Source organism: Leucoraja erinacea, chromosome 8, assembly GCF_028641065.1.
Source record: "Leucoraja erinacea ecotype New England chromosome 8, Leri_hhj_1, whole genome shotgun sequence".
Taxonomy (NCBI): domain Eukaryota; kingdom Metazoa; phylum Chordata; class Chondrichthyes; order Rajiformes; family Rajidae; genus Leucoraja; species Leucoraja erinaceus.
This window is the reverse complement of record NC_073384.1, coordinates 7,764,173-7,779,261: the sequence shown is the minus strand read 5'-3', so window position 1 is coordinate 7,779,261 and position 15,089 is coordinate 7,764,173. Positions and strand designations below refer to the sequence as shown.

Sequence of the window (15,089 nt, the reverse complement as noted above, 5' to 3'; positions counted from 1 at the left end):
AGGCAGCGTCTCTGGAGAGAAGGAATGGGGTGACGTTTTGGGTCCGAAGACGGGTCTCGACCCGAAACGTCACCCTCATTCCTTCTCTCCAGAGACGCTGCCTGTCCCGCTGAGTTAGTCCAGCTTTTTGTGCCTATCTTTGGTTTAAACCAGCATCTGCAGTTCCTTCCGACACACCCGTTCACACTGGTTCTATATTATCCCACCATCTCGTCTGCTCCCTACACACTAGGGGCGATTTACAGAGGGTCGATTAAGCTGCGGAACATCACGTCTTTCGGGTGTGGCGAGAAACCGGAGCACCCGGAGGAAACCCACGCATGTCACGGTGAGAACGTACAAACTCCACACAGACAGCGCCCACAGTTGACATCGAACCCGGGTCTTTGGCGCTGTGAGGCAGCAACTCTACCGCTGCACCACCGTGCTGCCCAAACTTGACGCGTGATTTAATTTGCATTATTTTGAACGGTCTTAAATGCAAAAACAGGAAAGCAGACTATTATCTAAATGGTGGCTGACTAGGAAAAGGGGAGATGCAGCGAGACCTGGGTGTCATGGTACACCAGTCATTGAAAGTAGGCATGCAGGTGCAGCAGGCAGTGAAGAAAGCGAATGGTATGTTAGCTTTCATAGCAAAAGGATTTGAGTATAGGAGCAGGGAGGTTCTACTGCAGTTGTACAGGGTCTTGGTGAGAGCACACCTGGAGTATTGCGTACAGTTTTGGTCTCCAAATCTGAGGAAAGACATTATTGCCATAGAGGGAGTGCAGAGAAGGTTCACCAGACTGATTCCTGGGATGTCAGGACTGTCTTATGAAGAAAGACTGGATAGACTTGGTTTATACTCTCTAGAATTTAGGAGATTAAGAGGGGATCTTATAGAAACTTACAAAATTCTTAAGGGGTTGGACAGGCTAGATGCAGGAAGATTGCTCCCGATGTTGGGGAAGTCCAGGACAAGGGGTCACAGCTTAAATATAAAGGGGAAATCCTTTAAAACCGAGATGAGAAGAACTTTTTTCACACAGAGAGTGGTGAATCTCTGGAACTCTCTGCCACAGAGGGTAGTCGAGGCCAGTTCATTGGCTATATTTAAGAGGGAGTTAGATGTGGCCCTTGTGGCTAAGGGGATCAGAGGGTTATGGAGAGAAGGCAGGTACGGGATACTGAGTTGGATGATCAGCCATGATCATATTGAATGGCGGTGCAGGCTCGAAGGGCCGAATGGCCTACTCCTGCACCTAATTTCTATGTTTCTATGTTTACTTTGATAAGACCATGACTCCGATCATGGAACGGTGTGGAATGCTAGTGGCCAAGATAACAGTTTAAAGGTATTGTGAATGATGTGTAAACATTCTGGTGACCAAATTGTGCCGGCACTGGATAGTTATTCACTCGCTCTAAACAAACGGCGATGGCGCCGCGATGGAGTTGCTGCCTCACAGCGCCCGAGACCCGGGCTCCATCCTGACTACAGGTTCTGTCCTTGCGGAGTTTGCACGGTCTCCCTGTGACCTGCGTGGGTTTTCTCCGGGCGTTCCGGTTTCTTCCCACATCTCAAAGACGTGCGGGTTGGTAGGTAAATCTGAAAATCCTGTAAAAGGCAGCAACTCTACCGCAGCGCCACCGTGCCACCCCTGTTCAAGTCTCGACAAAGTTCCCATAACTGCTGCGGTATAGCAAAATGGGTATTGGAAGGTCTGATTCATTGATTAATATTGCACGGGACGTGACAGGGCAGTGAGGGGTAGGCTTCCGTTTATTAATGCCACGTGCACCGAGGTACAGTGAAACGCCTTGTCTTGCATGCTGACCAAACAGATCAGATATACCAGGCCTAGATACAATCAAGCCTTCAATATATTCAAGCGTTTTCAAGAGAGACTTAGATTTAGCTCTTAGTGCTAATGGAATCAAGGGATATGGGGGAAAAGCAGGAACGGGGGGCACTGATTTTGGATGAGCAGCCACGATCATGTTGCGTTGTGGTGCTGGCTCGAAGGGCCTAATTCCTCTATGTTTGTGCCCAAGCCAAACTCAAGTACAACAGGTAGAGCAAAGGGGAAGATACAGAGTGCAGGAGATAGTTCTCAGCATTGTAGCGCACCAGCTCCAGAGAGAAAAAAAAAAGAAATGATTCAATTTATTGTCATTGTCAGTGTACAGTACAGAGACAACGAAATGCATTTTTAGCATCTCCCTTGAAAGGGAGACACAGGGCGTCGCGGTGTGCCCGCGCCTGCCGCCGTAACATTCCATTACAGGCAAAGGTGGGTGAAGTGTCTTGCCCAAGGACACAACGACAGTATGCACTCCAAGCGGGATTTGAACCGGCTTCCTTCCGGTCGCCAGCCGAACTCTTAGCCCATTGTGCTATCTGTCGTCCAATGTTCGCAGTGGGGAAGAGGTGAATGGGACAGTACCCTAGCTTATGGAAGGGTCGTTCAGAACCCTGATAACAGAGGGGAAGAAGCTGTTCCTGAGTCCGGCGGTGCATGCTTTCAAGCTTCTGTACCTTCTACCCGACTTTTCTCCGAGATCTTCGGTTTTCTCCCACACTCCAAAGACGTACAGGTTTGTAGGTTAATTGGCTTGGTATCAATGTCAATTGTCCCTAAGTGTGTGTAGGATAGTGTTAGTGCGTGGGGGTCGCTGGTTGGCACGGACTCTGTGGTCCGGAGCGCCCGTTTTTGCGCTGTCTCCAAACTAAATGAAAGTGAAACTGAAATATCCAGCTCTCTTCTGAACGCACCAATTGAATCTGCCTCCACCTGCCTCCACTACAGTCCCAGAGAATACCCTCCCACACCCGATCATAAGGTCATGTGATATGAGTACAATTAGGCCATTCGGCCCATCAAGTCTACTCCACGATTCAATCATGGCCGATCTATCTCCCACTCCCAGCTGTTTTCCACGAGTAGTAGCTCTACTCAATAACCAAAAATCTGTCGCCTCCTTTTGCTCTGGAATTTTATTTAATTAACATGTTTAATCAATAGTGTTTTATTATTAATGTTCAATGTTTTATGTGTCATTCCTAACTCATTGTTTGTCATGTTGTCACTTGAGGGCGGAGCACCAAGGCAAATTCCTTGTATGTGAATACTTGGCCAATAAATCTATTCATTCATTCATTCATTCATTCATAATCCCATTCTCCTGCCTTCTCCCCATTACCTCTGACACCCGTACCATACAATTCCTGCATTTAAAAAAAAAAGCTCATTAAACTGACAGTGAAGCCCTTAAAACTTGTACACGTTTTTTTAAATCTCTTGAGAACCTAGTTTGCAGTTGCAAAGTGAAGAAATCCACTTAATTTGTAATTCATTTTCCCCTGTTACTTGGGTGAATATTTCATGATATCTTAATGCTCTGTAGCTTAACTAAACAGGTCTTCAGATCGTTTTTTCCCAGAGTTTTGATTTGAAATGTGCTTCATCTTAAGGGGTTTAACAGGCTCGATGCAGGAAGATTGTTCCCGATGTTGGGGAAGTCCAGAACAAGGGGTCACAGTTTAAGGATAAGGGGGAAATCTTTTAGGACCGAGATGAGTAAAAACATTTTTCACACAGAGAGTGGTGAATCTCTGGAATTCTCTGCCACAGAAGGTAGTTGAGGCCAGTTCATTGGCTCTATTTAAGAGGGAGTTAGATGTGGCCCTTGTGGCTGAAGGTATCAGGGGGTATGGAGAGAAGGCAGGTACGGGGTACTGAGTCGGATGATCAGCCATGATCATATTGAATGGCAGTGCAGGCTCAAAGGGCCGAATGGCCTACTCCTGCACCTATTGTCTATGTTTCTATGTTTGCTTTCCCCGCAACTTTCAACCATTGACAGTGAAACGTTTGAATCCAGTGTAGCTGTGTTGCCTGCATGAGATAGTGTTAGCCACAAGAACAGATTGGCCAGACTGCTGGTGACAAAATGTTGGAGTAACTCAGCGGGTCAGGCAGCATCTCTAGAGAAACTGAATAGTTGACGTTTCAATAGACAATAGACAATAGTTGCAGGAATAGGCCATTCGGCCCTACGAGCCAGCACCGCCATTCAATGTGATCATGGCTGATCATCCACAATCAGTACCCCGTTCCTGCCTTCTCCCCATATCCCCTGACTCTCTATCTTTAAGAGCCCTATCTAGCTCTATCTAGTAGCCAGAGAACCTGCCTCCACCGCCCTCTGAGGCAGAGAATTCCACAGTCTCACAACTCCCTGTGTGAAAAAGTGTTTCCTCATCTCCGTTCTAAATGCTTACCTCTTATTCTTAAACTGTGGCCCCAGGTTCTGGACTCCCCCAACACCGGGAACATGTTTCCTGCCTCTAGCGTGCCCAAACCCTTAATAATCTTATATGTTTCAATAACATCCCCTCTCATCCTTCTAAATTCCAGAGTGTACAAGCCCAGCCGTTCCATTCTCTCAGCATATGACAGTCCCGCCACCCCAGGAATTAACCTTGTGAACCTACGCTGCACTCCCTCAATAGCAAGAATTTCCTTCCTCAAATTAGGGGACCAACACTGCACACAATACTCCAGGTGTGGTCTCACCAGGGCCCTGTTTCGGGTTGAGATCCTTCTTCAGACCAGCTGCAGACCACGAGACTTGGATTGTTTTCTCTGGAATGCCTAAGGCTCAAGGGCGACCTGAGAGAAGTAAATAACATTAAGAGAGGCATAGATAGGGTAGACAGCCAGAACCTTTTTTCCCAGGGTGGAAATATCAAAGACTGGAAGGCATTGCTTTGAAGTGAGAGGGGAAATATTCAAAGGAGATGTGCAGGACACGTTTTTCGTACAGAGGGCAGTGGGTGCCTGGAACGCGCTGCCAGGGGTGGTGGTGGAGGCATATATGTTTGTAGTTTGTTTGGTTGTTTGTTTGTTTGTCTTTTTGCACAAAGTCCGTGAGCATTGCCAATCAGTTTAGTTTAGACATACAGAGATACTCCACGGAAACAGCCCCTTCGGCCCATCGAGCTCGTGCCAACCAGCGATCCCCAATAAACTTGACTTGATATAGACACAATTTGTTCAAGACCAAGCTAATCAGATACAAACTGGACATGCAGGAAATGAAAATGATATGGATCACCTGCAGGTCAGAGTACAGTACAGAGACAACTAAATGCATTTTTAGCATCTCCCTTGAAAGGGAGACACAGGGCGTCGCGGTGTGCCCGCCGAGCCTGCCGCCGTAATTACATTCCATTACACACAGGCAAAGGTGGGTGAAGTGTCTTGCCCAAGGACACAACGACAGTATGCACTCCAAGCGGGATTTGAACCGGCTACCTTCAGGTCGCCAGCCGAACTCTTAGCCCATTGTGCTATGTCGCCCCTCTTTGTTGTGTGGGGGGAAGTGGGGGGAAAACCGAAGATCTCGGAGAAAACCCACGCAGGTCACGGGGAGAACGTACAAACTCCGTACCGGCAACACCCTCAGTCGGGATGGAACCCGGGTCCCTGGCGCTGAAAGGCAGCAACTCTACCGCTGCGCCACCTTACCGCCATTAGTCTAATTTGACATCACGTTCGGTGTGGACATTTTGGCCCGAAGGGCCTGTTCCAGTGCTGTTCCTGGTTCTCTGTTCTACATTAAGCAACATTCAGATTCAGATTCAGATTCAATTACATTACAAGAACATTACAGTTCTTCACCATCCTTTCAGAGTGATATGCATCAGTTGCTGAGGATTCACATTTTAAATTTCCAATTAAGTCGGGTATAATCTTACATCAAGACTTACAGTAACTAAAAGCTGTACATTGTCTGTAAGACATTGAGGTCATAGCATTCTGCTTGTTCAAGAGTGTTTTACTGTAAGATGTTTTGAAGAAGGGTCTCGACCCGAAACGTCACCAATTCCTTTCTCTCCAGAGATGCTGCCTGTCCCTGCTGAGTTACTCCAGCATTTTGTGTCTACCTTCGATTTAAACCAACATCTGCAGTTCCTTCCCTGCACATCTGCTCCTATGACTTATGAACAAAGTACCTGTAATTATTTTGTTTTCTTGTCCCGTAGGAAGTAATTGAGGCTATCAATGAATGTGCCTTCAAGACATCTCCTTACCCGGTGATTCTTTCCTTCGAAAACCATGTTGACTCGTAAGTACCGACACCCCCCCCGCGTTTGGGGCCTTTCGGCTAAAGGAAATTCCCCCCTCACAGAATTCGCAAATCACCAGCCGGGAAATTGATACAAGGAGTAGGATTCGTGATTATTAAAAATAAAAATGTTAGTTGTTGTTCCTTAACCATATAACCATATAACAATTACAGCACGGAAACAGGCCATCTCGGCCCTACAAGTCCGTGCCGAACAAATTTTTTTTCCCCTTAGTCCCACCTGCCTGCACTCGTACCATAACCCTCCATTCCCTTCTCATCCATATGCCTATCCAATTTATTTTTAAATGATACCAACGAACCTGCCTCCACCACTTCCACTGGAAGCTCATTCCACACCGCTACCACTCTCTGAGTAAAGAAGTTCCCCCTCATGTTACCCCTAAACTTCTGTCCCTTAATTCTGAAGTCCTGTCCTCTTGTTTGAATCTTCCCTATTCTCAAAGGGAAAAGCTTGTCCACATCAACTCTGTCTATCCCTCTCATCATTTTAAAGACCTCTATCAGGTCCCCCCTTAACCTTCTGCGCTCCAGAGAATAAAGACCTAACTTATTCAACCTTTCTCTGTAACTTAGTTGTTGAAACCCAGGCAACATTCTAGTAAATCTCCTCTGTACTCTCTCTATTTTGTTGACATCCTTCCTATAATTGTGCAACCAAAATTGTACACCATACTCCAGATTTGGTCTCACCAATGCCTTGTACAATTTTAACATTACATCCCAGCTTCTATACTCATATACTATTCCTTGGTGTTTCAATTGTACAGAACCTGCTTCACCGAGCAGGGGCGTCACGGTGGCGCAACGGTAGAGTTGCTGCCTCACGGGCCTGTCCCACGAGCATGCGACTCCATGCGGCAAGCGCGACCTAACGTGGGGCCTCGCGGGGCCACTCCCACTTCGATCGCCGGAGCCGTACGGAGTTGAGTGGAGCTGGTCCCGACATCGCGCGGGGCTCCGAAAAACAGACCGTGTTCAAAACTTCTGTGCGGCAACGGCCTGCCGGCTCGCAGCCGCCTCGACGCCGTACGCACCGCCACGACGCCGTACGTCACGCGCGGACTTCACTCGAACTTCACGTCACTCACTCGACATCCGCGCGGCCCCCGCTTCTGGTTTGGTCGCGCTTGCCGCATGGAGTCGAATGCTCGTGGGACAGGCCCTTTACAGCACTTGCAGCGCCGGAGACCTGGGTTCGATCCCGACCACGGGTGTTGTCTGTACGGAGTTTGGACGTTCTCCCTGTGACCTTACGCGGAGTTTTCTCCAAGATCTTCGGTTTCCTCCCACACTCCAAAGACGTACAGGTTTGTAGGTTAATTGGCTTGGTAAATGTAAAAATTGTCCCGAGTGTGTGTAGGATAGTGTTAATGTGCGGGGATCGCTTTGTGCGGGGGTACGTTTGGACTCGGTGGTTAGATGCTGCTTTACCAATAAGATCATGACCATAAGAGATATTAGGCCATTCGGCCCATCAGATATAATCCGCCATTCAATCATGACTGATCTATCTCTCCCTCCTAACCCCCATTCTCCTGCCTTCTCCCCATAACCTCTCACACCCGTTCTAATCAAATCACCCATACTGATCAAATAAAGTAAAAAAGGCTGCTTTTGTATTCTTCTGTATTTTTGACAGCTTTAACTGAGGTTTTAGACCTAGGAGTTACATCGCGGACACAGGCCCTTCAGCCCATCGTGTCTGCATCGACCAGCGATCAACCCGTACACTCGCGCCATCCTAAACACTAGGGACAATTTACAATATACAAAAGCCAATTAATCTACACACCTCTACGTCTTTGGAGTGTGGGAGGAAACCGGAGCACCGGGTGAAAACCCACAAGGTCACGGGGAGAATGTGCAAACTCCATACAGACAGCGCCGTAGTCAGGATTGAACCCAAATTAGATTAGATTCAATTCGATTTGATTATTGTCGGTCTGAACGAAATTTTGTTTCCCTGCAGTCAAACATATAATAAAAAAATGACAAAAACACACAATCAACACAAATTTAACATCCACCACAGTGAGTTCACCAAACACTTCCTCACTGTGGTGGAAGGCAAAATCTTAAAGTCTCTGTCTCTTCCCTCTTTGTTCTCCCTCAGCGCCGAGGCGATGGTTCAAACTCCGCGGGTGGCCGCTGCCTCCGCCACAGCTCCGGGGCCGAGTCGGGTCCCCGTTGCCGCTGCCTCCGACAACAACAAATGTTGTTATTTAGCATAACTTTATAAGTCAAACTCAAGTATAACTGGTAGTGCAAGGGAAAAGGTACAGAGTGCAGAATATAGTTCTCATCTTACATCAGTCGCAGAGGAATTACAGCGATCATTAGCGTGTTTTTAAAAATAGATGACAGCTTTGGGCATTGTGGTTACCAGTCACAGTGCAGCAAATTTGTTATGTTTAGTTTTTAGTTTAAAGATTCACGCCCTTCGGCTCACTGAGTCCGCGCCGACCAGCGATCCCCGCACACTAATGGGCCTGTCCCACTTAGGTGATTTTTTCAGGCAACTACAGACGGACTAGTTTGTCGCCACATGTTCGCCGGGGGTCGCCGGGAGTCGTCTCCTCAGTTGCGCAAAAAGTCGTAGCGTCTTTTTGGTCGCCTCTAAATTTTCTACGACTTTTCGGCGAGGGTGGATTTGACGCCAATGAGCGTAGCTTGTAGTAGGTGCTGTCGTAGTTTGTCGCCAGGATGACGTAGGTTGTCGCCGGTTTTTCGTTATGACAGTCGCCGGCAGTTGCCTAAAAAAAAATCGCCAAGTGGGACAGGACCGTAACACTATCCTACACACACTAGCGACAATTAACATACAAACCTGTGCGTCTTTGGAGCGTGGGAGGAAACCGGAGCGCCCTGGGAAAACCCACGCAGGTCACGGGGAGAACGTACAAACTCCGTACAGACAGCATCCATAGTCAGGATGGAACCCGGGTCTCCGGCGCTGTAAGGCAGCGACACTACCGCTGCGCCACCACGCCGCCATTGTTGAGCTGGATAAATAAATAAAATAAAGATGCCTTCAGCAACTCATTGGTTTTCCCTTCTGCTAGCAAGAGGTGGAGGATGGAGAGTCGATACAGCATGGAAACAGGCCCTTCAGCCCAACTTGCCCATGCCCACCATCAACATGTCCCAGCTGCACGTCCCACCTGCCTGCGTTTGGCCCACCTCCCGCTAAAGGATATTTCCCTTTCAGCGGATAATCTCCAGCAAGTTTCCCTCTCCCCTGACTCTCAGTCTGAAGAAGGGTCTCGACCCGAAACGTCACCCATTCTTTCTCTCCAGAGACGCTGCCCGTCCCGCTGAGTTACTCCAGCTTTTTGTGTCTGTCTGAAGATGGGACATGTGGGGCAGTCAAGTCTAGTCAAGAGAGTTTATTGTCATGTCCCAGATAGGACAATGAAATTCTTGCTTTGCTGCAACACACAACAGAATATTGTAAGCATAAATACAGAACAGTTCAGTTCAATATAAACATAAATAAGCAGATAAAGTGCAATAGGCTGTTACAGTTCAGAGTCTGTTTGTTGGTGAGTTTAATAGCCTCATGGCTGTGGGGAGTGGCCTGTTTCCACGCTGTATGACTGTAGGCAGTCACGATGGCGCAGCGGTAGAGTTGCTGCCTCACAGCAAAATGCAGCGCCAGAGACCCAGGGTTCCATCCCGACTACGGGTGCTGTCTGTATGGAGTTTGTACGTTCTCCCCGTGATCTGCGTGGGTTTTCTCCGAGATCTTCGGTTTCCTCCCACACTCCAAAGACCTACGGGTTTGTAGGTTAATTGGCCTTGATAAAAATGTTAAATTGTCCAAGTTGGCAATATGCAGAGTACTGCCCTGCCGACTACAAAATTCAGAAGGTTTAGAAGGAATGAGTCTAAGGAGGTATCGCTTACTGAACGACCTGTCCCATGAGCATGCGACCTGCACGCTGCAAGCTCGACCAAACCGGGAACCGGGGACCGCGCGGAGGTCGAGTGGTCCCTTATGAGTTGACGTGAAGTTCGAGCGAAGTCCACGGGAAGTTCGCGCGTGACGTACGGCGTCAAGACGCTGCCTATGCCCGTCGAGGCGGTGCGTACGGCCTCAACGTGGCTGCGGGCCGGCAGGCCGTTACCGCGCGGAATTTTTGAACATGGTCAGTTTTCCGCACAACTCCATGCGGCTCCGGCGATCGAAGTGGGACTGGCCCCGCGAGGCCGTACGGCTCAAGCGACCACGTTAGGTCTCGCTTGCCGCATGCAGTCACATGCTCGTGGAACAGGCCCTTAACAATTTTTTGTTTATTGTGCCTTTAGTCCTAAACAGCAGGCTAAGATGGCGGAGTACTGCAGGTCGATATTCGGCGATGCGTTGCTAATAGAAGACCTGGAAAAATACCCGTGTGTGAGTGTGTGTGTGTGTGTGTGTGTGTGTGTGTGTGTGTGTGTGTGTGTGGTGTGTGTGTGTGTGTGTGTGTGTGTGTGTGTGGTGTGTGTGTGTGTGTGTGTGTGTTTGTGTGTGTGTGTGAGTGTGTGTGAAAGTGGGTGTGTGTGTGTGTGTGTGTGTGTGTGTGATTTCCTCTCATTACTGTTTCAGAGAACATTGATTTTGGTGCTTTCTGATCTATTTTTTGACTCTCAGATTAGACTTTTAGACTTCAGAGAAAGTGCATGTGAACAGGTCCTTCAGCCCACTGAGCCCGCGCCGACCAGCGATCCCCGCACGCTAACACTTATCCTGCACACACTAGGGACAATTTACAATCTTTACCAAAGCCAATTAACCTACAAACCTGTACGCCGTTTAAGTGTGGGAGGAAACCGGAGCACCCGGAGAAACCCCACGCAGGAGAACAGACAAACTCTGTACGGACAGCACCAGTGGTCAGGATTGAACCCGGGTCTCTGGCACTGTGAGGCAGTGACTTTACTGCTGCGCCAACGTGCCGACCCTTCTTCAGACTTCTACACATTAGGGTTTGAAGAAAGGTCTCGACCCGAAACATCACCTACCCATGTTCTCCAGGGTTGTTGCCTGACCAGCTGAGCTACTCCAGCATCATGTGTCGATTTTCCCGCATTTGGCCCTGATCCTTCCAAACCTTTCCTATCCATGTACCTGTCTAAATGTCTTTCAAATCTTGTTATTCAACGTCGCTTAAAAGTGCAGATGTAAGATAGTACGGGTGTCAGGGGCTATGGGGAGACGGCAGGGGAATGGGGTTAGGAGGGAGAGATAGATCAACCAAGATTGAATGGTGGAGTAGACTTGATGGGCCAAAGGGCTTAATTTTACTCCTGTGAACTATCCATGAATAGAGCTTGGAAAAGAAAAATGACACTCATAACTCGGCAATGCAGAGTTTGTTAAGATATTTGACATGTTTCTTGCAGCAGATTAGAGTGTAGTAGGCCATTCAGCCCATCGCGTCTGCTACACCTCGCGCTGCCTCGGCAAGGCCAGCCACATAATTAAGGACCAGTCGCACCCCCGGCCACTCCCTCTTCTCTCCTCTCCCATCGGGCAAGAGGTACAGAAGTGTGAAAACGCACACCTCCAGATCCAGAGACAGTTTCTTCCCAGCTGTTATCAGGCAACTGAACCATCCTACCACAACCAGAGAGCAGAGCTGAACTACTATCTACCTCATTGGTGACCCTCGGACTATCCTTGATCGGACTTTGCTGGACTTTATTTTGCACTAAACATTATTCCCTTATCATGTATCCAGACAATTCTTGATTAGAGCTGGTGTCAGGGGTTACGGGGAGAAGGGAGGAGAATGGGGATGAGAGGGAGAGATAGATCATCCATGATTGAATGGTGGAGTAGACTTGATGGGCCGAATGGCCTAATTCTGCTCCTGTTACTTGTGACCTTTTCACAATGTAAATGGCTGGATTGTAATCGTGTATTGTCTTTCTGCTGACAGGTTAGCATGCAACAAAAGCTTTTCACTGTACATAGAAACATAGGAAATAGGCGCAGGAGTAGGCCATTTGGCCCTTCGAGCCAGCACCACCCTTCAATATGATCGTGGCTGATCATCCAAAATCAGTACATCCGTTCCTGCTTTCTCCCCATATCCCTTGATTCCGTTAGCCCGAAGAGCTTCAATTTTCGTGTCCGCCATCTATGTTTCAAATGTTCGGCCAGGCTCTTGCACAGTGGACAGCCTTCTCGTTTGCCACCACTAGATCTCCCAGGTAGCATTGTTCACCAAGCAGTGGGCAGCTTAGTAGGTGTGGCATGGATTGTACAGATGTTCCACATTCACATTCTGTGTCTGCCACATCTGCATAGTCCCATTCGCTCATACAGGAAAGTAGATTATTATCTGAATGGTGGCCGATTAGGAAAGGGGGAGATGCAACGAGGTCATGGTACACCAGTCATTAAAAGTAGGCATGCAGGTGCAGCAGGCAGTGAAGAAGGTGAATGGTATGTTAGCATTCATAGCAAAAGGATTTGAGTATAGGAGCAGGGAGGTTCTACTGCAGTTGCACAGGGTCTTGGTGAGACCACACCTGGAGCATTGCGTACAGTTTTGGTCTCCTAATCTGAGGAAATACATTCTTGCCATAGAGGGAGTACAGAGAAGGTTCACCAGACTGATTCCTGGGATGTCAGGACTTTCATATGAAGAAAGACTGGATAGACTCGGCTTGTACTCGCTAGAATTTAGAAGATTGAGGGGGGATCTTATAGAAACTTACAAAATTCTTAAGGGGTTGGACGCAGGAAGATTTTTCACGATGTTGGGGAAGTCCAGAACAAGGGGTCACAGTTTAAGAATAAGGGGGAAATCTTTTAGGACCGAGATGAGGAAAACATTTTTCACACAGAGGGTGGTGAATCTCCGAAATTCTCTGCCACAGAAGGTAGTTGAGGCCAGTTCATTGGCTATATTTAAGAGGGAGTTAGATGTGGCCCTTGTGGCTAATGGGATCAGGGGGTATGGAGAGAAGGCAGGTACAGGGTACTGAGTTTGATGATCAGCCATGATCATATTGAATGGCGGTGCAGGCTCGAAGGGCCAAATGGCCTACTCCTGCACCTATTTCTATGTTTCTATATTGGTCTTGCATCAGCCCATCCCTGTACGAAGTCTATTATTTGTACGAAGCCTATTATATTATATGCCCATCCCTATACAAAGTCTATCATATGTATCGAGCAATATACAATAGACAATAGGTGCAGGAGTAGGCCATTCGGCCCTTCGAGCCAGCACCGCCATTCAATGTGATCATGGCTTATCATCCCCAATCAGTACCCCGTTCCTGCCTTCTCCCCATATCCCCTGACTCCGCTATTCTTAAGAGCCCTATCTAGCTCTCTCTTGAAAGCATCCAGAGAACCTGCCTCCACCTCCCTCTGAGGCAGAGAATTCCACGGACTATTATAGGTACTATACAAGCCTATTATATTATATGCCCATCCTTGCACAAAGCCTATTAAGAGTATGTAACTCTCTCTTGAACACACCCAGTGAATTGGCCTCCACTGCCTTGTAGCAGAGAATTCCACACATTCACAACTCTCTGGGTGAACCCTCAGCGCAGGTGACCCGTAAGCTGAACCGTGAACATGTTTGCACGTTTGTGTTTTAGCTGGAGTCGGGCGTTCCGCTCCCGAGCCCACACGAGATGATGGGCAAGATTCTTATTAAGAACAAGAAGAAAGGGCACAAGTCGTCTGATGGCAGTGCAAAGAAGAAGCTGTCGGAGCAAGCCTCCAACACGTACAGCGACTCGTCCAGCGTCTTTGAACCCTCCTCTCCGGGAGCCGGTACGTTCAACCCAAACGTTTGCGGGCGGCGTTGACCCGAGCACGGTGGCGCAGCGGGTAGAGTTGCCGCCTCAGAATTAAAGGACGTGCCTCCAGGAAATGTGACCAGGAGGAATTCCTTTAGACAGAGGGTGGTTTAGTTTGGAGATACAGCACGGAAACATGCCCTTCGACGCACTGGGTCCACGCCGACCAGCGATCCCCGCACATTAACACTATCCTACACACACTGGGGACAATATTACATTTACCAAGCCAATTAACCTACAAACCTTTGGAGTGTGGGAGGAAACCGAAGATCGAACCGAGGAAGTTTAATGCTGATAAGTGTGAGGTACTACATCTTGGCAGGACAAATCAAAATAGGACGTACATGGTAAATGGTAGGGAATTGAAGAATGCAGGTGAACAGTGCACAGTTCCCTGAAAGTGGAATCTCATGTAGACAGGGTGGTAAAGAAAGCTTTTGGAATTAATTTCTCCAGTTTATCCATCAGAGCATTGAGTATGGCAGTTGGGATGTAATGTTGCTGCCAAGCGCCGGAGAGGCACACTCGGAGTATGGTGTACAATTTTGGGTCGCTTGTATAGGACATGTCAACGAAATAGAGAGAGACCAGAGGAGATTTTTTTAGAATGATCCTCCCTTTCAGCAACTAACTTACAGAGAAAGGTGCAGAACAGGTTTTAAGTTAATCGGCTTTGGAGCGCAAATGTAAAATTGTGGGACTTGTGTAGGTTTTTAAAATGCGGGGAGAGGGATAGACAGAGTTGACGTGGAAAAGCTTTCCCGTGCTGTATCTCTAAAGTAAACTCAACTAAAAGGTAATAATAGAGAGGTTTGGAGTTTGAGTTTAGGGCGAAACAGGTTATGTTTCAGTTCCTCAGAGAGTGGTAGCTGTGTATGAAAAGCTTCCATGAGAGGTGATTTAGGCAGGTTCGTTTTGTATCATTTAAAAATAAATGAAACAGTATGCAGAGGGAAGGGAATGGAGGGTTATGGTCTGCACATGCAGGTATATTAGGACTGAAAGGGATTATGTGTTCTGAGATGAATTAGGTGGGTCGAGATGGAAGGTTTAATGTGCTGTATTCATTATATGGTTATATCAGGAGAACAACCCACGCAGGTCAGCTGAAGATTTAAAAACCTCCGTACAGGATT

General features: G+C 47.9%; 1 protein-coding gene across 1 annotated transcript in view; it reads left to right on the top strand.

Moving 5' to 3' along the window:
• The window catches only part of LOC129699288 (1-phosphatidylinositol 4,5-bisphosphate phosphodiesterase beta-1), a 660,784-nt gene that overhangs the window by 536,544 nt on the left and 109,151 nt on the right, over nt 1–15,089 (top strand). Inside the window, 3 exon segments of the mRNA XM_055638950.1 lie at nt 6,035–6,117; nt 10,450–10,537; nt 13,747–13,924. Coding sequence (XP_055494925.1) covers nt 6,035–6,117; nt 10,450–10,537; nt 13,747–13,924 — 349 coding nt within the window.